We start from the raw sequence: 23,778 nt of genomic DNA, 5'->3' as shown, positions 1-23,778 counted from the left end.
ATTTCAATATTGTGCATTTCATTTACAGTTCATGAAATAAATGGACATAATGGCATTGTATATATTATGACGAGGTTTCATTCATGGTTTATATAACAAAAACGTGAAATTTGTGACACAATAACCAATTCGTTCTTGTGTTAGTATTCATCTGTGTGTCCTAGCTTATTTTTTGTCTTAAATGAAAGATGGGTCGTTCTCAATTGAAGCGTTATATTGCTTTTCCTCGTTTGCTAAAATAAAAATAAACCAATATGTGATTTCCATGCTGCGGAAATTTTCAGGTAAACAGTTATATATGTATTGCTATATTTGTGTAACAGTCAGCCAGAAAAGAAACTAAGCGACGTTGTATCGAATACGTTGTTCCTTTAAGAGCTTCTCTGACTCATTTCCAGATACAGACAGGAAGTACTTAGCCTGTATTTCTAGTGTATGCTGTTTGCAGAGACGCTATTTTCACAGTATTCGGCTTCAGTATCAGATTTTATGAAGACTTTAATTTTACTGTCATCAGCACTGGCTGCAAAATATTTCTGCTTAGCGACCAGTTCTTGATTTTGGGTAAGTAGTGAGTGGTGTATCGCCATTTTCTGATGCGTTTTTTAGCTAATGCCTCTGTCGAGATTAAAGACAGAAAAACGTTTTTACTGGGAGGATCAGCAGTCAGCGGTGCTTGGGAGGATTAGTTCACATTCACTTCTATAAAGTCTTGAGTCACGATAAAAGGTTGTACGTTATAGAGTAACGGCAGATGCCTGTACTTAATATGTTAGTACGGGCATAAGGGGAAGTAATGTTTCGTTGTTTTTTACTTTTAATTCCGCTGAAATATTTCATGTCCGAAACGACACTAATATTCCTATGGTCCTATTTAGTGAAATAGATACTTTATTACAGCAGTTAATTAAATGACTACGTATATAAATAAATAGCTATCTGACTTTCTTGTAGAAAACTTGTTTTTTAAAACATTAAGTGGAAGTAAAAAACAAACACCATTGCAAACTTTGGAATGGTATTGTTGACCACGTCAGAATAGTGTCAAGGTGCGTGGTTCAGGAAAGGGATTAGTTAGCCACTGGTACCGCATCCTCTGACCACACAAACTAAACAGTTTTTGAATAAGTTAAAGTGAATCTCTGGAAAGCAAGTAGGATCAACTCTAATAATGCACACCACGAAATTGTTTATCTAAGTTTCAAGCACCGATAGCTTGGATCTCTTGTAGAGTGTCTAGTGATTGTTACGATTTTAACTTGCTATTTGTAATGTACAATTATGTAGTGCATAGAATTGAAATAATAAGAGAAACCAGTAGAGGAACTAACAGTTGAATTCTATGGTTCTCCGGAGAAAGGGTAGAGTGGACATTTTAATTTAATTTTAATGATCAGCCCTGTTAAATCAAAATACATGTTTTACTTTTGTTTTTCTCTTCTTGTTCGATAAATTCTTTTATCCCGAGAGCAGAGCCCGCATCCTCCCACCCTGTCCTTTTACTTTAAAATGAAAGTGTTAAATCTGGAGGTGGCGATTGAAAATTGCTGAAACCACCAGCAAGATACCTGTGGGTAGAAGAACCAACTAGTTAGGGAATAAAGTAATGTTTTTTTATGCTGTATTTATAGTGACTTAGTCTAAAAAGAAAGTCACATACAGTATATTATTAATGATGGTTTTTAAACATACAGTTGATTCATTTATACGAATGCTATTTAGTAAGAATTAAAAAAAATGTTTTGTCTGCATTGCTATGATGACACTGTCTAAATAACACCAAAACATATATCAAAAACTGGGTTTCTAGTAGATGAAGAAAATTGAAAGAACCATTTTATGAACTTTGGAGTATACTGTAGCAGTGCTATACTCTTATAATATACTAACAGGCTCTTATTCACCAAAGAGACTTGAGGCTGTTGCAGTTTGTCCCAGTTGTCAAAGTTAATGGGCATGAATCTGCTAAACTCAGATTGGTGTTCTTTCCAGAGTTCTGAAGGTAGACTATACAACTGCTCATTGCATTTATTTGTAGATTTTTTTTTTTTTGGGGGGGGGAGATCCTGATCTAAGCTCTAGGAACATGATAGATGCATTACTAATTTGCTGTTCAACTAAACAAAAAAGCATCTTGCTGATATATGCAGGTTCCAACACTGTAATCTGAACATTTGCAATGTGTATTTCAGTTTCCAGTGATGTTTCCAGCAAATGTGCACTCCATCTTGGATTTAACAAAGACTGGAAATTCCAAAACATGTCAATATTGTACTCCAAGGATTAGTTTCCAGAGATACATTTTGTAAATTATGTATCGGGTAAGAAAAAAAGCTCTGTTAAAAAACTTTAAGTACTCTTTTCTCTTGGCTCCCATTGTCTCAGTAGTACAATATGCATGGCAGAGAATTCCCTCAGTTACCAAAGGATGTCTCAGAATAACAATGCCCTTCATTGAACTTGACGTATCTGCATATTGAGAAGTCCTTCCAAAGAACTACTTAACACCATTCTTCAGACACAGCACAGGATATACACTCACATGTAGAAAATTGCATTTAAATATAACAGGCTCAGACCATAGTGGTATCAGTCAAGTGAAGGTGGGGTCCATTACAGGGATGAAATTAGATTTTTATCAAGGTAGCAAACGTATCTGGTTTATAATAGAAGAAGGATTCTCCACCATGAAGTCTTAATGAGTCTGCAAGCCTTTTTTTTTACAAATCGTTTTACCAAGGTATGTCCATTAAGAATAAATATTAATTTACAATGTCAACCTGAAACATATCAGTGTATTTGTTGGAGCAATTAGTGAATGAGGAATCTTCCTCAGCAGCAATCCACCAGAGATCCTCCAATCTGGAGCCCTGACTACTACTCCTCAGTGCTGCCCACTCAGTCCCAACAACAACATCCTGGGATGAACTGGCTGATTGACCATGTACAGAGAGTTTGCATGTCTAAGTTCTCATGTCTGTGAATCTCTATTACAAGAAATATCTTCCTCAATCTCGGGTGTGTCTGTTTGTGGCATAGCCACCCCCATTCTGCCACTTTTTTTTTCTGTAAGGTACACATCTGATTTTTGTTGTAAGAATGTCTTCAATTTGTTTTCTATACTGTCACAGCTGGAAGAGTTGTTGAGTGGGGCTGTGGGTTTTCACAGTAACGAGGTATAATAACAATGGTGACATTCTTTTCAAGTATGCATGTTTATATAGTATATTTAAATGCCTAGAGGTCTGTGGGTGAAATGAATATGTTTCAAGATCATTAAACAATTTACAAAAGAGAAATAATTGGACCTAAACCTGGCCTTTTCTAGTTAATTGTTACTGGCATGAAGAAACAAGTCATACAACATAGATGTACTACTACACAATGAATTATCTGCCCTTGTTAACACCTGGACAGCAGTGAAAAAGAATACTGCAGAAAGCACTGCACTTTTACTGGTTTCTTATGATTTATATTGCCTTATGTTGTTTTAAACATTTTGTTCATTTCATTAAACACTTTTCAATGACATGGCTAAAATGACTTTTTCCAGCCCTATTCTTAGAGCGACAGTAATTATGGCTGTTGTAGAACAAAAGGAGAATTGAGCATAAAATTACATTTTACAACACTGCCAAGACGTGCTACAACTGGATAATGGATTTTTCATGTGTTTTTAAACCCACTAGCACCTGCCACAGAATAGTTTCTGCAGTTTAGAAGAAAAGGAAAATCTTCTTTCACTGTCTCGAAATGCCAAGACTGGAAATAACAGAAGCTTCAAAAACCATGGACTGTGAAATTAAGCTGCTCAGAGGCATCATGCCAAAGCAAAGTGAGGTGGACTTTGACGTCTAATGCTTTTTTTGGGGAAAAAAAACTAATTTCTAATGTTCATTTTCACATTATCTTTCAGTATGCCATTACACACTTGTCCACTGTTTGTGTGCCCATAACTGTTCTAGTTCTAGTTCTTCAGCAAACGTTGCTGTCATCAGGTTTATTCACAAAAGACAGTGTTTGGCAAGACCAGGCTAATGAAGACAGCAATTCACAACTTTTCCTATGTGGGACTTGCTAAGCCAGAAGCCTTTGGCAGCGAAGAACTTTGTATGTAAGAGTCTGAAGAAAATGTGCCAATCCAGCTGAGGTATCGTCTTCTAGGTCTTAGGACTGAGACATACCAGACAGGTGCTTTCCGCAATGTTGAATTAATGACTGAGATGTGGACATCAGTTGCCCATCTCAACAGGTACTGTAGGCAAAGGGGGTTAATGATGCCACAGTTTTAGTTTTGTATAGAAAAATGGGTACAGTGTAAAGACTAATGTGTAATGTAAGCCAAAGGAATTGATCTAAGTGGTCAGACCTTAGCATCGGTTGGAAAGCATGGTCTTTATATGTTATACAGGAGTATTTTGATGTTTGTTTCTTTATGATACTGATGATACCTTTCGGTTTGTGAGCCTTTTTGCTTTCTGAATCATATGAAAAACACATTTCTCCTTAGTGTTATATCACTACCAACTAATAAAGTATTAAAGTCCTATTTTAAAGGCTTGGTAGCAGATCCAAAATAACCCTTATGTGCTAAAAATTATTCTGTTGCAATTTTGATGTAATTAGTTTTTTTTAGATTCTTCCGAATTAGTTTGCCTGATGCACTGTAGCATATTTCAAAATATTAAGGCTAGTGCAGTAGTAGAGTAGCGACCAAAAAACATGATCATGTAGTGATATAAGCAACTTTTGAGCTACAGCTTCCCCTAATACATGATGGCTCACATAATTTGACATTAATAGTAACAGGAATGTTGCCATTTTTCCTTCTACTGTTGAAATAACATGTCTTATTATAATAAAGGAAGGAAGTCCATATTCAGCACCTTAGATTAAGGCCAGACTTTATGTATCCTCTCTATTTGTACATTAAATATATAATGTTAAAAGTACATTGTACAATGTATAATAAAACTATATTAAAACAGAGTCAAGACTTTAGGATAACCTTTTTTTAATATATTGTGCAACATTTTGCAAGTGTCATGGAAGTTCAGGAGGTGGAACAGTGTGGTATTGTATATTGTTGGAAATGTTTGAAAACTTAAAAATCCAAAATGTTAATCTACACTTTTTTGTTCTTAGGTTGCATCTTTGATTTTCTGCCTGAGGACGTAGGACTGCATGGACTTCATAATGTTACTGTTGCTCAGTGACTGCTGCAATAAAACTGTCACAAATTCTAAGCACCCTAAACTGTTTTCAGGAACAGAATTCAAATGAGGTCATTTGGAATCTGATAGTTTCCTCTGCCAGCTCTGAGGCTTTTACTCTTTCCATTATGCAACTGAAACAATATTGGGTTGTATTTGAAAGAACCTAATGCCTTTATAGGCAATATTTTTTAAATTGCACAATTTCTGTTACGTGTTATCAAAAAATATATTTTTGGAGTGATAAAGTGTGCAGAATTGAACGTGAAATCACGGTCTTTCATTTTAAAATAAAGCTATTTTAATATAATTACCTTATAAATATGGAAAAGCTGTCCACATGTGGCTCAGTTGCTTTTGCATTTTTATAGTATTTCATTGTATTGCAAATGGACTACCACACTACCTTTATACGATTCCAACAGCCTTCCTCTAATTTGTATCCTTACCTATGTTCTAATGAGCTCAGTTCTTCTTCTCTATATAAGAAATGATTAATCTTGGAGTTTACCACAGTTGGATAAAATGAACAGAACATTCTTTAGCTGAGTGAAGTGCTGTGATTGACCTCGGATTCCAATCCCTTTTTATTCACCATTTGATGGTGTGACTTCATAGTGATTCTCAGTCTCTGTGGCTGCAGAAGCACTTCAGAAGTCCACTAGTCCAGTAGAATTTTGCCATTGTGCAGGTAGCTGGCATCCCATGGAGATGATGTTAGTTGCTAATCCATACAATTAAGACCTATTTACCATGCCTAGAAGAGGCTTGACCCTGCAGGGCCGAATGCGCTGGCTGCTAATGGGGATTGTTCTCCTGTTCAGCCTGATGCTGCTCACCTATTTTCTGGAATGCGCCCCCCCTCCAGATGTCAGCTCAGCCCTGCCAGGTCTCGGGGCCGAGCCCTATGGCAAAGAGTACTACCAGGCCTTGCTTCAGGAACAAGAGGAGCGCCATCTCAATAGAGCAGCCAGTCTCAAGAGGCAGATCGCTCAGCTGAAGCAGGAGCTCCAGGAAATGAGCGAGAAGCTTAAGTCCCTGCAGGATAAGAAAGGCACAGGGGGCCAAGGCCACACAGGGAACAAAGACCAGGAGCCCAATGACCTCCTGGAATACCTCCACTCACAGATTGACAAGGCCGAGGTTAGCACGGGAGCCAGATTGCCCAGCGAGTATGCTGCTATCCCCTTCGAGAGCTTCACTGCCACCAAGGTCTACCAGCTGGAGATGGGCTTGACCAGGCACCCGGAGGAGAAACCAGTGCGCAAGGACCGTCGGGACGAACTGCAGGAGGTCATCGAGGCGGGCCTTGAGGTCATCAACAACCCGGATGAGGAAGATGGACAGGAAGAAGATGGCATGCCTGTGCAGAAGCAAGCCTACACAGAAAGTGACTTTGTAGAAGGTAAGTGTATTGCTCCTCTTATAACATTTCCATACCACACAGTATCCTGCAAACCATGCAGCAGAGATCCTCATGCTATGTCTTTAATCTTTCCTGTTGTTTTTTTAGCCTCTTCATTCTGGCCTTATAGCAATTTGTATTGTGGCAATTTGAGAAGATGTAAAAAGTTTCTAATTTAAAACCCTTTTCATGCATAATGTCTAAATGTTCTTTCTTCGGCCTGATAAAAAACCAAAGAGTCAATAACACCAGAAATCTATTTGAATTTGGAAGATTATCCAAATTCTGTGTTGTGTAAACCTGTAATCTCTTAACTGCCTGGTACTTTTGGATATTAAGTACAGTGGGAGTAATGGGAATTTGTGTGCTAAATATTTTAATAAAATGCCTAAACATTGTTCAGATCTTCATTTGCTGTATCATTAAATATACGAACATATACTCTGTGGACCATTCTTTTGTTGCCTCACCCGAGCTTTGCTCTTCTTAGCTTTGTGAATTTTCTAGATCACTTAGTTATTCTTTACTTAGGAAATACTTAGAGCTGTATTTTCTCTTAACTCCTAAGAAAGGCCATCGTTTTCAAGGACTGAGGAACCGCATAACTTGTCAGACAACTAGGTGAGACATTTACATTTCACAGGGAGGTTTCCACATTGTAGTGAAATTCTACACCTGGATAGGGCTCCACAGTACAGGCACATAGAAGTTGAAAATATTTATTCTACAGTATGGAGGTATTTCTGCAGATACAACCTACAGACGAAAGATCTGAAAGTGTTTCTTTGAGTATTGATCTAAAGGATATGTTAATGCAGATAGCTGTTTCTTAAAGTTTCAAATAGTCTTTTGTATACATTTGCAATGCCTACCATCTTACATGCTGACAATTGGCACAGAAATAATATTTCATATCTGCATGTGTTTATTTATTTTGAATATCAGAGGGACAGATTTGTTTCTAGGTTAGATATAATAATTTGTGGGCATTTAAATTACTACTAGTCAGATGCATTGTGTGGTACTCTTGTATTCTACCACAGGTCTTAATTATTTGATGAATCTTAATTCATACACTAGCATACACTATGGGTGCACATTATTAGCCAAATATGTTTTCAGGTCATTTCTATTTCAGTATTGGTTACATTTATTTTAAAAAATGATATTTTTTCCTGTATTGTATTTGGCATTCATGAATTGAAATATTTTGTTCATTTTGCTTATTTTACTTATGTGTTTTAGTATGAATAGTTTTACTATCACTGCACAATCCAACTTTATTGCAAGAAGATTAGTGGGAAACATGTTTAAAAGGGAAAACCTTTGTCTTCTTTTATTAGTGACTTGAATTTCCCTTATATAAAAATGAGAAAAAGACAACCTTAATTAACTTTGTACAATCTGGCTTACCAGCAATCCCACTGTGGTACTATTTTGCTTGTATCTGTCCACATTGAGATTTTGTGTTATGCTTTTATAAACTTTGTGTCTCAACTTTAAAACTTTTTGGCTGGTACAAGGCAGGAGCAGACAGAAATTCAACAGTCTGGGTCTATTGTGCATCTTATCATTCTCCCCTGACCACAGCTGAGTACATGTATGGAAAAATTACCTGAACCTAAACCCTGTCTTCTTGGGTTGAATGGGTTGATTAGGTTAGGGAACTTTATTGTTCATTATGTTTATTAAATGAAAAGTTTAAAATGAATCTGTAATGCTGAAAAAACAATTTTGGTCATATGCGATGAGCACATCAGCAGTAATTCAGAAGATACTTATTTGAAAAGCATGCAGTAGTAATTTTTTCTTCTGTTGACAATTTGACATTTTACAGTGTGCTTCAGTTTGAAATGAAACACATTTTTAATACATTTTTTCTCTCTTCTAGTTTGCAAGAAAACATAATGTTAAACCTGTGTGGTGGTGAAATAGGACTGTGGTCACATTTTGGCAAATGACTTTGAAAAATGTATTTGGGGTTGCAATCACAAAGTTTTTAAAAGCTTCAGCTGTTACTGAATTGCATGAGAAGAAAAAAAGTTTTGGCCTTGAATGTCCGTAGGGTATGACCAAATACCTTTTCATTTGTGTCAACTTTTCCTGTCGTGGTCATTATGATTATATACTTACCCCACAACCTGTGATGGCATGTCTGTTTCATTTCTGCAGACTGAAAACAGCAGTAAAAATATTTAACTCACCACCTTCACAGCAGTTGAGGCAGGAGGTACTGTGATGGCCTGATAAGTGAAATTATTTTTAGGCTTCCAAGTAGTAGAAGCCTACAGTGTAACTTAATTTTCTTCCTACTTTAAAAATTGCTCATGTTTGAACATTGGGCATCATTGCAACTTCATATCAAGTAGGTCTACTGGGATAGATAAGTCATTAATTAAAAAAAAAACTACCACAACCATGATGAGCCTTTCAGAATTTTTTTACAATTGGTTGCACCAATTGAAGTAAAACAGATTTAATCAGCAGTTTTTCTTTTTATAATTGGCATGTAATTTCTTAAGCCTGCAAATATGGTCATCCAAAATACACAAAAAATTGTTTAATCCATTAACTAGGATCTCACAGCTTGTAGCAATACTTCATACACCTACACTGTCATCATGTGCACGGAGAAACACATCACAAAAAAGAATTCCCAACCTTTTAGCTATCTGTTGTTTCCCAACTTGCAAAAATTCTAGAACGTGCTGTCACACTTCAGTTACATAACCACCTCATGACAAACAACCTTTTCGACCCCCTCCAATCTGGCTTCACAGCACAGAAACTGCCCTGGTCAAAGTCACTAACGATCTTCTAATAGCTTCTGATTCTGGTTCTCTTTCTATACTCATCCTTCTTGATCTCAGTGCTGCTTTTGACACTGTTGACCATAACATCTTACTTTCTCATCTTGAGACTGTGTTTGGAGTTTCTGACACTGCTCTCAAATGGTTCAAATCTTACCTCACTGATCTCTGTCACTTTGTCTCTCTTAATGGGTACAGGTCTAAAATTGGCCTTGTTAAGTCTTGTGTTCCTCAGGGCTCAGTACCGGGCCCCTTGCTCTTTAGCATTTACATGTTTCCACTTGGTCAGCTTTTAAGATCACATGGCCTCAGCTTTCATTTCTGACGATACTCAAATATAAATCCATACCAAACCTGACACTAATGTGGCTGTCTCTATTCTATCTAATTGCATCTCTGACATAAAAATTTGGATGACTCAAAATTTCCTTCATCTTAACTGCGAGAAGACTGAAGTCATGCTTATTGGCACCCCCCATCAACTTCGTAAACCCAGTCCTGTAACCGTATCTGTAGATGGTTCTGTACTTGAGCCTCAATTTAAATTGAAAAACCTTGGGTTTATATTTGATTCTAGCTTAACATTCGACCCACATGTGCAGCATATTGTCAAAACATCTTTTTTTCACTAGGCTAGATCTTTCACAAATATCACTAGACTACACCCTATGCTATCACTAACTGTGGCTGTAAAGCTGATCAACACATCTGTGTTCTCTCGAATTGACTACTGTAATGCTCTACTCGCTGGGGTATCTAAACCTACTTTGAACAAACTGCAATATATCCAAAATTCAGCAGCCAGAATCCTGACCAGGTCTAGTGCAAATGATCACATTACTCCTATCCTGGAGTCCTTGCACTGGCTTCTGGTCACATTCCGTGTAGACTTTAAAATCCTCATGCTCACCTATAAGGCTCTGCATGGCCTGGCACCTCAGTACCTGTCTGAACTATTATCGCCCTACTCCCCACCTTGCACCCTTCGCTCTTCTAATTCTGGTCTCCTAACTGTCTCCCAAGCCTGTCTACATTGTATGGGTGACAGAGCCTTCTCCTGTTATGCCCCCAAGCTCTGGAACTCTCTCTCCAAGGATATCAGAGAGTCACCTTCTCTAAACTCCTTCAAATCCAGACTCAAAACCCTCTTCTTTGGAAAAGCCTTTACTTAACTGGTTCCATTCTTCACCCTCTGCTTTTCTTAGTACCACCATCCACGGTCTCCTCTATATATTGTAATTGTGTTTTATCTTGTGTATTCTTTTTATTTATTGTTGTTGTCATTCTGCAAAGCACTTTGAGAAGCCACCTTTAAAGGCGCTATATAAAATAAAGATTCTTTTTATTGTTATTCTTCCCAATTAGTTTACTTGCACTTCTCTCACACTGTGAAAATGAAAGGGTAGGTACATGCTCGAATGTTTTCAAATTATATTTTTTGTTTTAGTTCAAGTTCTCTTATTGACACTGTAAGCCAATACAAAACATGCACCATATTACCACTAAAGGTATTGATCTTCACTTTGCTTTGGCCGATTAGTCTTCTTGCATGTGTCCTTGTCGCTAGGGCTTTACCGCACAGAGCGAGATAAGGGCACGCTGTATGAGCTGTTCTATCGGAAGGAAGACGCTGATGATTTCCGACACGTTACCTTGTTTCGTCCTTTCGGCCCTCTGATGAAAGTGAGAAGTACTTCCATAGAAGCTGCCAGCAGCATTATTAATATCATTGTACCACTGTCTGGGAGAGCAGAAGCCTTCTCTCAGTTTCTACACAACTTTAGGTAAGTGGTAGCTCTGCTTTATGTTTTTGGAGTCTCTACAAAGCCCTGATTGATGTTGGCAAATGTTTGGGTTAATGTTATCTGGCTCGTTAATGCATTTAGAATTTCTGAGTCAAGCTATCGACATTTGTGTATAGGTTTGCTCTCTACATGCTGAAAAACCTTTCTTACAATAATAAGCCTGTTACGCATAGATAAGAATCAGAGGTTGCTTTTCATTTAACAGCACTACCGTGTCTTGCAGAGTGAGGAAAAAATGCAGGAAATGATCAGTGTTGTTGGTTATAATTACAGAGAGGTGTGTATGCAGCATGACAGACAGGTCCATCTCACCGTGGTGTATTTTGGGCAGGAAGGCCTGCTGGAAGTGAAAACTGTCTTGGAAAAAGTAGCCAGGTTGGTAACTAAAACTGGGGGAAAAGACAATTCTTGAAGTTCAAAATGACGTATGACATTTCTGACTTAAAATGTTAATCAGGCCCTATAATTTTGAAATTGGTATAGGATTCTGTTTCAGAAAAGGGTTTAGTACTGTATTAGAGGATGAGATAACTACAGTGTATCTGAATTGCCATAGGCTAAAGAAAATGTATTTGTACTGCTAAATCATTTGCTTTGGGTAAGAGACCCAGTTTAACATGTTTTATGATGTTTACAGATAACTAATCCTCTACAAAAAAGATTTGATCATTTCAAGCATTACAGTACATATGATTTTAAAAATACTTATATTCCACCCATATACTATGTGTGTATTAGGAGAGGCAAGTTCAGCATTAATAACATTAAAGACAGTGTTAGAATCAGTTTATGGCATTGGGACTATTTTTTTTTTAGTTAAATAGAAACCCTGAATTTTTATTATTTCAGTACACAACCTTAAGGCTTTGTGCTTTTGCAATTTAATATTTTAGACTTTTTTTAATTCTCCTTAAATCTCCAGGGAAGAAAATTTCTCCAACTATACTCTAATCCCTGTGAATGAGGAGTTCTCACGGGGAAGAGGGCTGGATATAGGAGCCCATGCTTGGAAGAAGGGCGACGTTCTCATGTTCTTCTGTGATGTTGATATTTATTTTACATTGGAGTTTCTTAACACCTGCCGCCTTAACACATATCCAAGTAGGTTGTGTACATGTATGAATCCTGCCTGCTCTGTTTTAGGAAGGCGATACAGTTTAGAAATGTCGAGCTTTATTCTTTCTGGGGTTAAATGTCAGTAAGACAGTCAGTAACTTGTAATTATTAAATGGGATGTAATGAGCATGTATCCTTCTGTCATTTTTTTGATGATTGTTTTAATATAAGACATTTTTCTTGGAGCCTAGATTATAGCAAAAACTATTATAGTGTATTCTGAACTGTTTTGTTTTCTGGTATTCAATGTTTTTAGCCTAATGGATGCAAAGGTCAAGAAATCTAATTATGGGGAATGTGGTTTAGGATTTTAAGAAAACGGACCTCAGCCAGTATTATTGCCCCCTGCCTTGTCTCATTGCAGTGAGTCACAGGTGTGTCAGAGCATATAAGTTCCTGTTAGTTCTTCCTTCTAAATACATAGGGAAGCAATGAAAATACTTTCTGTCCTTGACATGAGATGTTAAACTTTCCCAACCGATTCGTACAGTCAATAAGAGTTCTCCTTTTCAAACTGCTGTTTTTGCAAATGAGCTAATTCCTGGTTTAGGCCTGGTGCTTTCACATCTAAACTAGAGCAGTCTTTTATAAAATTTGTAAAAACTGTTTAACAAGCCTAGTTAGTAATTGTCCTGAAGACCTTACTGTTGGTACATCCTAAACTACTTTAAATTCTGACAATGTTTTAAGCACAATTTAAAACTTGTGCCATCCAACATGTTATTTGTATAGAACCGTTAAAAAACAGAATTGTTTGATACATTTAATTGATGTTCTTAATTTTAAGGCAACATTAATTATTTGCTTAAAATTGATTTGGAAGTCTTTGCATTGACTTATGTGTTGTCTATTTCAGACAAAAGAGTATTTTATCCAGTTGTGTTCAGTTTGTACAATCCTGCCATTGTATATGGAAATCTTGAGCTGTCTCCTCCAGTTGAACAGCAACTTGTGAGTAGCTTCATGACTGATGATTTTTTTAATTTAAACATAACACAAGATCAAAATGAAATATAATTTGTATATTTTTAACTTCTGGCATTGTCAAAATGCTTTGCAATAACACTGGGGAAAAAGGTAGAGTACTAATTTGCTTTCCCTGAAAATATCTGGGTAATAGACTGTGAGATGTGTTTTAAGAAAGTGTTTGTGCTTGAAAAGTAACACTACATACAAGTATTTTCAATTCTATATATGTTATTGCACCAAAACAAGGAAACTGTAAAGAAAGCAAATTAAGCACATAAGATCTGTTACCGAAGATCCCTCTCGTAGAGACTATCGTACACCCCTGTTCTTGTGGCTGCTTTTCTAACACAGTAAATTAGACCAACCTCGAGGCAAAGAGTCAGAAAACCATATTTATTGTGGCAATATGGCTCTCTAAATAATTTGAGGTTTTTGCAACTGGTTGCTGCTGTGTGCATTGATGTTGGTAAATGGCTGTTATTATGGGCAGCACAATGAGAATTACTGTTTACCAGATTTATTCTGTATTTTTTTTAGGTTCATAAAAAAGATGCTGGCTTCTGGAGGGATTTTGGTTTTGGAATGACTTGTCAGTATCGTTCTGACTTTCTCAACATTGGTAAGTTAAGCCTTGACTAAATTTTGAGTCATAATTATCGATCGTTTAAGTGGGGAGTTGCAGCGTTCATTCTATAATGACGGGGAACTTGAATAGAAGTTTTCTAAGGCTGAACTGGGAACTGTTTTTGGTGGTAACTAAATCACCTTATTATTTGTCCAACACAGTGTATCATTAGTGTACACAGGGCTTTTTGTGTAAATACATCTGCAGAGCCACAGGCATAAGCACAAGAGCGTATGTACAGTATTAAGTCCATTTGCAAAACCTACAAATGGAATTCATTTAAATAAAGCATACGTTTTCAAACTTTTATATACAAAAGTAATTAAAAAATCTTGTCTACAACAAAAATGAAAATGTTGAAAATCATATTCATACCAGTTACAAGATGGGGCATTCAGATTAAAATCACAAAGGGCTAAAGAAAGGGATTTTGAGCAGACCCTGTCCCTTTATCCAGATGCATGGGCATGTAGATTCACATTTGAATCAAAACAGTTAGTAAATGGCTCTGTGTTCAGGATTTGTGTTGATTGCATTGAATGGACCTCAGCATCTTTCATAGAAATACCCAGATCAGTGACGGAAGATCTGGTTAGAGCTGGCAGGTGATTGTTAGGTCTCCACAGGACTCCTATGGCTGCCCGGCTCCAGCCACATGTAAGACAGAATAGTGTCAGTGCAATCCATAGCCGTCTTCCACTTGGATTGGATTCTGTTTTGGTTCACATTGTGAAAAGAAGCCAACAGTCTTTCATCTCAAAGTATCTCTCATTTGTTTTCTCATTTTGTTTTTTTCTTTAGTTATTCCAAATTTGCATGAAATGGAGCATCACAGATTACTGCAGTCATAAACCTTTTTTTGCACATCTCTTAAAATACTGTGGATTTACAAATTCCTTATATAACTGCTAAGTCAGCTCTAACTGCAATATGCTTTTTTCATTATTATTTGAAGGCACATTAGAATGTGGTTCATAAAAATGATGTGGTTTTCTTAAGGAAATCCAAAACTGAAATTGAAAGGGAGTGAAATATTAATTGCTTTTTCTCAGAACTATTGAGAAGGATATTTGATAAAATATACAAGTCCCCCTTTGATATATGGAAAATTATTTTTTTTTACCCTTTAAGAAAACTGTTTAGCCAATTAACCTAAGGCTATATGGGTTTAATTCTAGTTCCAAAGTAATGGATATGTATAAAAATATGGTTCCTTTGTCATCTGGGCTGGCTACCAGACTGCCATTTGTTTCTCTTTGTTGTGAACAAGCAGCCTATAACACCAAATCCTGCTGTTTATTAAAAAGTTTGTCTAGTTAACTGCAAACTATTAAGCATCATTATAGTGAGCATACTGATTTATGATTTACACTCTTTCCTGAATATACAAATATCAATGCATGACTGCCTTTTTGTCCTCAGTCCATATGTCTGATCGCATCCATCTGGGGAACCACTGTACCAATTAATTCAAAACTGGACAGATTTTTTGAGTAATCAAAGCTGCTTCTGCTTTACACCTCAGAAGTTACTATGATAATTTTCCTGCCCACGTTGAGCAATCAACTGGGTGAAATGCAGCCTATTACAAAAACTGCTTATATTCAAGGACTATTAGGCCATTTAACACTAACCTTGCTAGGTATCATTATATTAACAATGCAGTTAACATATGGGGATCATGTATAAACCACAGGACTGAACAAAATTTCGTTCACAAAACCCGAATTACCATTGTCTGTCAGCAGACAGTGATGTCCATATTGAATTGGAGATGTCCAGATTGCAGGAGTGCTTTATACGCCTACAACAGGTAGTCACCTACACAACAAGATAAGCAGCTTCGCTAACTGCTCTTATTCAAAACCTGTTTAGCCAAGGAATTCCAGATTTGATAAGTATCTTTTTAGTTTGGTCTTAGTTCAATCGTGGTTCACGTAAACTGTGAAAACTACTAGGTAGTGGCTTGCCGGGAGGCCTTCAAAACAGTTTCATTTGACTGTGATGTAAAAACAACAAAGCTAAACAAATTATTGTACAAAACTAAAACTGTTCTGGTAATTGACTGAGTTTGGTTATTTAAAGCATTGCAACTTCATAAATTGTAACAAGATTAACTCCCACTGACTTTCTCACTGCAGTCTTTCTTACTTTTGTATGGGAACTGAATAAATTAGTGAAGAAAAAACTGATCAGTTAGTATGCAAGTTAATTAAAGACTAATGTTTATAGATCCTATTTCATTTCATTGGTCGGATTGTTTTTTTTCTATTAGGAGGCTTTGACCTGGAAGTGAAAGGCTGGGGTGTCGAGGATGTTCATTTATATAGGAAGTACCTGCGCAGTGACCTCATCGTGGTGCGCACTCCAGTGTCTGGGCTGTTCCACTTGTGGCATGAGAAGCAGTGTGCTGATGAGCTGACACCAGAGCAGTACCGCATGTGCATTCAGTCCAAGGCCATGAATGAAGCCTCTCACTCTCACCTGGGAATGCTGGTGTTCCGGGAAGAGATTGAATCCCATCTCCGTAAGCAAGCCTTTCAAACCCACAGCAAACCAGCTGATTGAAGGACCACGGACACAGTCAAGAGTCCCAGCTGTCACACATGTACCGTGAAGATTTGGAAGACGAATATGTTCTACAGTCCCTTCTTGACTCAGCTTTTCGTGAAGCCTTCCCATGAAATATAGAAAATTTATCAGGCCAGACCAAATCCTGGTCACATTTGGCTGCTTGTTCTCTACTGAAAGAAATACTGGATCGGGCACCAAACTCAAAAACAGAAACTGACTTACATTTCCAGTCACTTTGGGATTTTAAGGGCATTGGCTACAGACAGTAGTGGAAAAAAAGCATTAGTAAAAAACAGTTTTGTAAAACAGCAGTGCTAGCATTTTAAGTCTCTTTCCAATGATCTAAAGTGATGTGGCCAGTTGATCCTCGAAATTAAGTAAGGCCTGCTTCGTATTTGAGACACTGCTGTGTAAAATCAGGTACTGTAAGAAAGGTTCCTGGAGGACCAGTAGGCAACAGTGTAGCATGGATGAAGGAAGTATTATACGTCATGCTTTTGTAAGAACAGTAATTATATTCTGAATTCCAGCAGTGTATTTGGTTTTAGGCTAACACATTGTGCTGTGACCACAGTTTAAAATAGCTGGAAGAACGTATAAATTAAGATTCACACAGCCCTCTACTGCACTTCTCAGTGATCTTAGATTATGCAGATTTGTGGCAATGAGGGACAGAATGGCTTCAGTGATCCACTCCTCTGAAAGATCCTTAAGTGCTTGATTAGTTGTGTGACGTAATCGGTGTCAGAGACCCGTCACAGGGTCGTTACTTGTAAGTGTTGCAGTACAAAATGAACTATCGGTAACTGCTCCACAGCTGAAACAGTAGTTCACAATGAATCCACTATTGGGCACTCATCAATTTCTGGAGAATTCCAGTCAAGGGGCTTCAACAGATCTAGTTTTCTAACAGTTTGATTTTGATCAGTTAAACAGGAGTTTTGTTAAAGTAAATAACTTAGGGATAATTTTGAACAAATCTCTCAGCCCCATGACTGCAGCATTTCCATTGTGAAGCCTGATCTCGTCAGATGTCAAGCTAAGTGAGGCAGGGCCTAGTCTGTACTGTAAATACTGTAAAGGGAAGACCAGTAGGTGGCACTGTGGACCAGAATTTCAAAATTAATGCTCCAGTATGGTGACAGTGAACTCTATTGTCAACAATGCTGAGGCTGTGCACTTGCCTCGATTGATCTTAAACTCACATTTAATTCAACTGGTGAACATGTTTTTTACATCTCCACCTGGTGTGCTGTTAGTGGGGCTACAAATGCATAATGTCTTCTGCGTTTCACCCAGTGAGTGCTGCACTTCAATGTGGAGGATTTTGAAGGATTTTGGGATCCTTAGGGGTTAAAATCTAGGAAGTATTATTGCCTTTCAGCCACCAAGGACAAAATGTGACTGATCTTCTGAATTGTACAATACAAAGCAGGGCTCTCCAGGGCCAGGTTTGTAGAACCCTGGCTTAAACCAATACTGATCCTCAGATTTGAGTTTTCCACCCAGTTAAAATAGTGTAATTTGCATTTAAAATGTTTTTTTTTTACATTTTATAAAACTATTTATAAAATATAAATAGTTTTTAACTATTCCAGATAAACAGGGATGTTTGGACCAAGTCAGCTATTAAAAATAATGAATTGTTGTCTTTCATTTTTTATTACAACTGTGTATGTTAATACTGTAGATACCTGCTAATGATATTGAAATTAGCAGAATTACCATTGCTATTATTGTTTTCGCAACATACCTGAAGAAAAATTTGTTCCATTTCATCTGTGAGCTAGCTGAAATTGTGGCTTTGCTTTTACATTTTTTTGCTTATAAGTGCATTCCTTTTTTGAATACACTCACAAAAACAAGCATTTACTGTTAGTATCTTGTCAAGGTTATAATATGGAAAATGAACAGAATGAAAATACTTTAAAAATTGTGGGCTGAACTGAAGGCTATTTAGCACTGTGTTGAATAATCAACATAAATTTCAGTGATCTTGATTGAGTTGATAAAGATTAAATCATTTACTGCAACTACATTTGAGAGCAGTTCCTATAAACAATCAGGGGTATAATTCATTGTATCTTCCCTTGTTTCTTAATCTTTTCTCCAGTATCTCAACAAATCTGAGGAAATCATGAAGTAAATGATTGTGAATGGTAACTCCAAACTGGGTTCTTTAAAATTGGACAGTGTCTCATTCACATTGCTTGTTGCTTTTAACTTTTAGCAGTTTCTTTTTACTATTTCTTATTTTTACAAGAAAATTGTTTATAACATCTTTTAATACTGTGGCCAAGAGATTTATTCAAAATTACTAGGAAGTTGTTAAGGTATGTACAGTATTTCAGTGTTACTTGATGGCACACTTTCTACTGTACAGTATATAAAAATGAAAATAGGTTACCTTGGTTTGTAGGTGCTAAGTTTAAATATAGGGATGATGGAATATTATGCACACCATGTTTAAAAATACTACTACCACACTTTATCCTCAATAAAATACCTGGTATTTCCCTTTGCTTGGATTTACAGATAATGTTTTTCAACTAATGCTGCAGTTTGTGTTATAAGCTGAGCTGAAAATACCAGCAAATTTCTTACCTTTTCTGTACCCCAGTTTGAAATTACCATTTTCTTTTCAATGTGAGATGCCACTGTACTGTACTTCCACTTCAGTAATTCATATAGAGGCATGTTTTTATAAAACAAACAGAACAGAACTTTTTTCTTTGTGGTGTAGCATTTTGTTTTCCATTTACAAACATTTTGTAATTTATCTTTCTTTTTTCTGAAAAAAGATTTTATGATATACATGGTCCAGTTTAAGTGTCATACATACATCTTTAGATTTTGCTCAAGACTGAAAAGCTTGTTCAGTGGGTGTAGTTGGAAATTATTTTACCGTTTGCAGACGAAAATAATTTTGCATTTGTTTTTCAAACAAAAACCCACACAGTCATCTTTTTAAAAGAGGATGCAAATCTTACAGCCCTCGTAACCAATTTTTATTTTGTGGAACCGTTTAATTAAATTAGTTAATTAAACATGTTATATGCCGACTTTTGTTAGGTCAGTTTCCTAAAGATGGGGAACTTACCCCAAAAGGGAAGGTTTTAAGATGTATGTGAAACACCACAAGAAAACAGAAAGTGTGCGTACATGCAGTATGTACTGTGTGGTTCAGTCTGTCCTCTTTAAGGACTGCATGTTGCAAAGAATGCTTTGCTTATTTTTTCCATTTCAGAATTCTTAAAAGCACTACCTTAGGATAAACAAAAGGGAATACAAATCAGTAGTGGCTTGTTTTTTAATTAGTATTGTGATTTGTTTTGCTTTGCTGCAAGGAAGTAAAGATAAAAATCAATGTGAATTTTTTCAGTAATTTTATTTTAGATTAGACAGCTGACTGTATTCTCTCTGAAGTGGATTCATTTTTTCCCCACTTACAGTAGGTGTTGCCACATCCAATATGATAATCTCAGGGTGGTCCTCTTATATTCTTGCCTATTCAGGAAAAAAAGGGATTTCCCAGTCTCCTCTTGTTGCCTAAAAGGGAATTGAAGCCAAACTGTGCCATTTGCTTCTTCTTAAAAAAGTGCCACTTTTCCAGAAAAGAAATGTCAATACAGGACACACTAGAGAAAACATTAAGACTTCCTTCTGTTGTTAGAACTAAGTAGCTTTGGAAACTTGTTTAAAGAAAGGTATTCCCACAGAACACAAGGAGCTACTGTATATTCTGTGGTGAATGTTTACCTTAAAGGAATCTTAAAATAAATATGCACCTACTATTTTTTCCTGTCACAAAGTGGAAGCTCTGCTAAAGATGCATTCTTTTTTTTATGTTGCGATCATTCAGTAATCATGATCTTTAAAAGGTCTTTGTGCTATAATTACATTTTATAACATTACTATTGCAGCATGTCAATGGAATAGTCTTTCAGAGTTTACAATATACAAATAGTGTACAGTATATCAGCAGAAATGCAATAAAGGTTAGAGTAGTGCAAACACCGTTAATATCGTACTTACTGAACTCCTGAGATATCTTGAAAGCAAATGGCTGAATTTAATTTTTTATGTAGTTTTTTTAGTAGTTATGTTTTGAATAAAAGTGTAACATTGCTCCAAAAATGTTGTTTTGACTTTTATTGCTTTCACTGAAGATATTGAAGAATTGTCCTTATTTTTTTCTTGAGTGTATCACTGATTTCATTTTGAGGTGTTTTTCATTATTTTTGGGGCATCAAGGTTACTCCTTTTTTTTTGCATTTTCAAAGTTGTAAATGTACGTTTGAAACTGCAGAGAAAATGAGTAACCTTGATGCCCTACTGGAAGATGCAAGTCTAAAACAATTAAATGAAGAAAAAATGTTAAGTCAATCCTCGAGGATTACAGTACTTTATGACTTTCATTCTCAGTTGTATAAAGTTTAAATTAATCTTACAGCAATGCCCAGAATCCTGTATAGATATAGTAGCTTTAAATCACAATGAACTATTGGATATAATTGTATTTCCCTGCTACTGTCCTGGGAAACCACTGTGTCATTGTTTTTAATTTCAGCTAAGCTCTGATGTGGTGTAAAAAAGAGTTGTAAAAAGAGTAAACTTGCTTCTGTGCTCATTCCTGAGATTCAAAACTACCCAACTTCAGCTGTCCCTGCTCTTGAGTTATAATGAATGCTGTGTGATCAACAGGTAAAAGTGTGCAATGGCTGTTTTTCTATAATTGGTTTAGAAGACAGATGTCTCTAGGCTTTCTTTTCATGTACTCATGTAATCAGTTTCCAGTGTAAGTATGTTAATAAAATTACCAAGGTACAATGTTTATAATACCATAGAAATTTAAGGATCACCATGACTTCAGTGCTTGCTTACAAAAAGGTTTACATATCTTTGGTTCTACTGTTTGACATTTGTTGTGTAGTTTTTAATTTTATAACCTGGAGGTAGATTTGGAATTTTGTGAATATATTCATGATCCAAAGCCATTGGTCTTTGAAAATGTTCTAACTGTGACCCCTACTGGTGGTTTCAAGCTATATGGCCTCTTCGTGTATTTTTGGTTTGTTATGGAATACTGAAACTGGAGATTACATGATGGAACAATGTCCTACTATCTTAGCATATACCTGTTAAAAGTTTAACTTTATGCAGTACTGTAAAGGTGTCCAGTTCATGAAACTGTTAGTTAATTTAGTGATGAGGAGGGGTTTGCACTGATCTTAAAACACATCTGTAATCACATAGCTGAAGAAAGAGAGCATAGAAATGTCTTTCTTCGTTCTAATGAGCACCCAAGAATTCTAAGTTATGTAAGGAGTTTTCAAGGCTAACACTAGAGGTCAGTGTTTACTACGCTTAAACTGACAAAGTTGTGGGATTGCTCTATGTTGAGTTTTCATGAGGTGAAGTGGCAGGAAAATGCTCAAACCAGTGGACTGATCACCCACAATATACATGGGTCTAACTGGAGAGCTGAAAGATGACAAGACCATGGAAAATAAAATTGTTAAAAAAAATTACAAATTACACAATGAACTAAACCAAAGCTCATGCCCGAAGAAGGCTCCACAGCCAAAACGTTGCGTTTTCTTTCTTCTCTTTTCAGCATGGAATAAACTTATTGCTTGTTTCTAGACCAAAGAATGTTTTTTTAGACAGAATGGTTAATGTGCTGCAATAAAGGCTGCAAGACCACTTAAAACTAATTTAGGAAAAATACATATAATGTAGGTCACTTAATGGCACTAATCTTTTCAGTGTGATGTAATTTTCAAGTGTCTTAATCCTCATCCTCACAAAGGAGAGTTAGGTTGTTAGACCCACCAGCTATATCAGTGTTAAATGATGAATATTAATAATTCTGTACAAATTGTTTGAATTTGAAAAAGACCTTGTGGTGCAATTCTAAGATGGAAAACATGGGAAGGATATTAGACTTGAGACGACAACATATAAATTCCGATTAAAACAAGCCATGTCTGGGTGGCATTGTGGTCCAGTGGCTCTCATTCCAGTCCTGGATTTGAAACTGTCTAGGTCTTTGTGGATTTGCAAGTTCTTCAACTACTCTTTGCTGTGCAGATATGCTTTATTAGTTTAGTGAGTTCTGTTTTGTGGTTACCGGGATAGGCTCTCCATAATACTGTGGTTCCTGAAAATGAATGGCAGAGAGGTGTACCTGAAAAGGACCCTGCCCTTCTGTGCAGATTAGGTTATATTGAGCTTGTAATTTTGGACAGAGATTTGATTTGTGACCACTTTAAACTTTTTACTGTAACTTTGTCTGTTTTGTATTCAAATTCCCCTTAGCTGACAATGCAATAATGACAATATTGGCTCTTTCATAATGATGTATTACCTGAATGCATGAAATGCATGTTTGTGTCTGGAGGGATACTGAATCTGTGTTTTTGACTTCCTTGTGTATCCCTGAGCAGGGATACTTTGCACAAAAACACTTGAGATTCCACTTAGAAGAAGAACATGAACAGCCAGCAAAATTTTGAGCATTACAAAACAGCCCAAAGCAAAGGATTGGTGATCATCAAAGCACACCCAAAGAGTGAAGAAGAAAAATGAGTTTTCAAGTCATTTCACTTTGTTTTAGTTTATTTTTAGGGGATAAGTGCAATGCTTTAATACTGCAAAATAGTGAAAGTCTGTTGATGTAGACTAACTTTCCACCGACAGTATATTTACATTTATAGGACATTAATCTGTCCAGTGAGAAAAAATATTTTTAACCTTAATCTCATGTTTCCCTAGTTCTGGGAGTCATCATTCACTGCTTTAAAGGGTGTTAATAAAAATATTTGCCTTAAAATAAGTAGCATAATCATTTAGGACAATTATGATGTTATCATTTTTGCTCATTTATAAAAATAGCTCATTAATCAGCACAGATCTAAAATTCTGCTATTTTAAATGTAATATCTTAGTTTTTATAGAATGTTCAAATTATTAAATACTGTATTTACAGTATCTACTATCTATGTGGTCCTACATTATAATATTGAAGTATTTCAGTAAAAAAAATACTACAGATACAAAAGAAGATACAAGCAAGACAGGCAATGTCAATTTTTACATTAATTGGTGTCCCCATTTTACCTAAATCTTTGAATAGTGTAAAAAATGTGATTTTTCTTTAAGTATTGGTTTCTTTCTATTGTGGATTGTTGACCCTAGTTTTCCATTGAACCATTAAATGTCACACAGCAAGATTTTCTTTAAATTAATGTGAAAAGAA

The 23,778-nt window shown here is 36.3% G+C and overlaps 1 protein-coding gene across 6 annotated transcripts; it reads left to right on the top strand.

Annotated features, from left to right (window-relative positions):
- The first annotated feature begins 410 nt into the window (after window positions 1-410).
- csgalnact2 (chondroitin sulfate N-acetylgalactosaminyltransferase 2) lies at window positions 411-21,367 on the top strand. Of its 6 annotated transcripts, XM_015347507.2 has the most exons (11): window positions 411-564; window positions 2,193-2,321; window positions 3,690-3,835; window positions 5,146-5,284; window positions 5,324-6,618; window positions 10,996-11,212; window positions 11,507-11,608; window positions 12,156-12,334; window positions 13,206-13,300; window positions 13,856-13,937; window positions 16,219-21,367. In XM_015347507.2, exons 5-11 carry the CDS (start codon window positions 5,967-5,969, stop codon window positions 16,509-16,511), a joined length of 1,620 nt encoding a protein of 539 aa, XP_015202993.1. In that variant the 5' UTR covers window positions 411-564; window positions 2,193-2,321; window positions 3,690-3,835; window positions 5,146-5,284; window positions 5,324-5,966; the 3' UTR covers window positions 16,512-21,367. The 6 variants fall into 6 exon arrangements, with proteins under 6 accessions (XP_015202993.1, XP_015202990.1, XP_069045217.1 ...); XM_015347504.2 differs by having other exon boundaries at window positions 5,146-6,618; XM_069189116.1 differs by having other exon boundaries at window positions 3,690-4,252; window positions 5,146-6,618.
- The last annotated feature ends 2,411 nt before the right edge of the window (window positions 21,368-23,778 follow it).

The sequence above is a fragment of the Lepisosteus oculatus genome, chromosome 4 (assembly GCF_040954835.1).
Source record: "Lepisosteus oculatus isolate fLepOcu1 chromosome 4, fLepOcu1.hap2, whole genome shotgun sequence".
Lineage (NCBI taxonomy): Eukaryota > Metazoa > Chordata > Actinopteri > Semionotiformes > Lepisosteidae > Lepisosteus > Lepisosteus oculatus.
The sequence above is the reverse complement of the archived record's forward strand: the minus strand, read 5'-3'. Positions and strand labels throughout refer to the sequence as shown.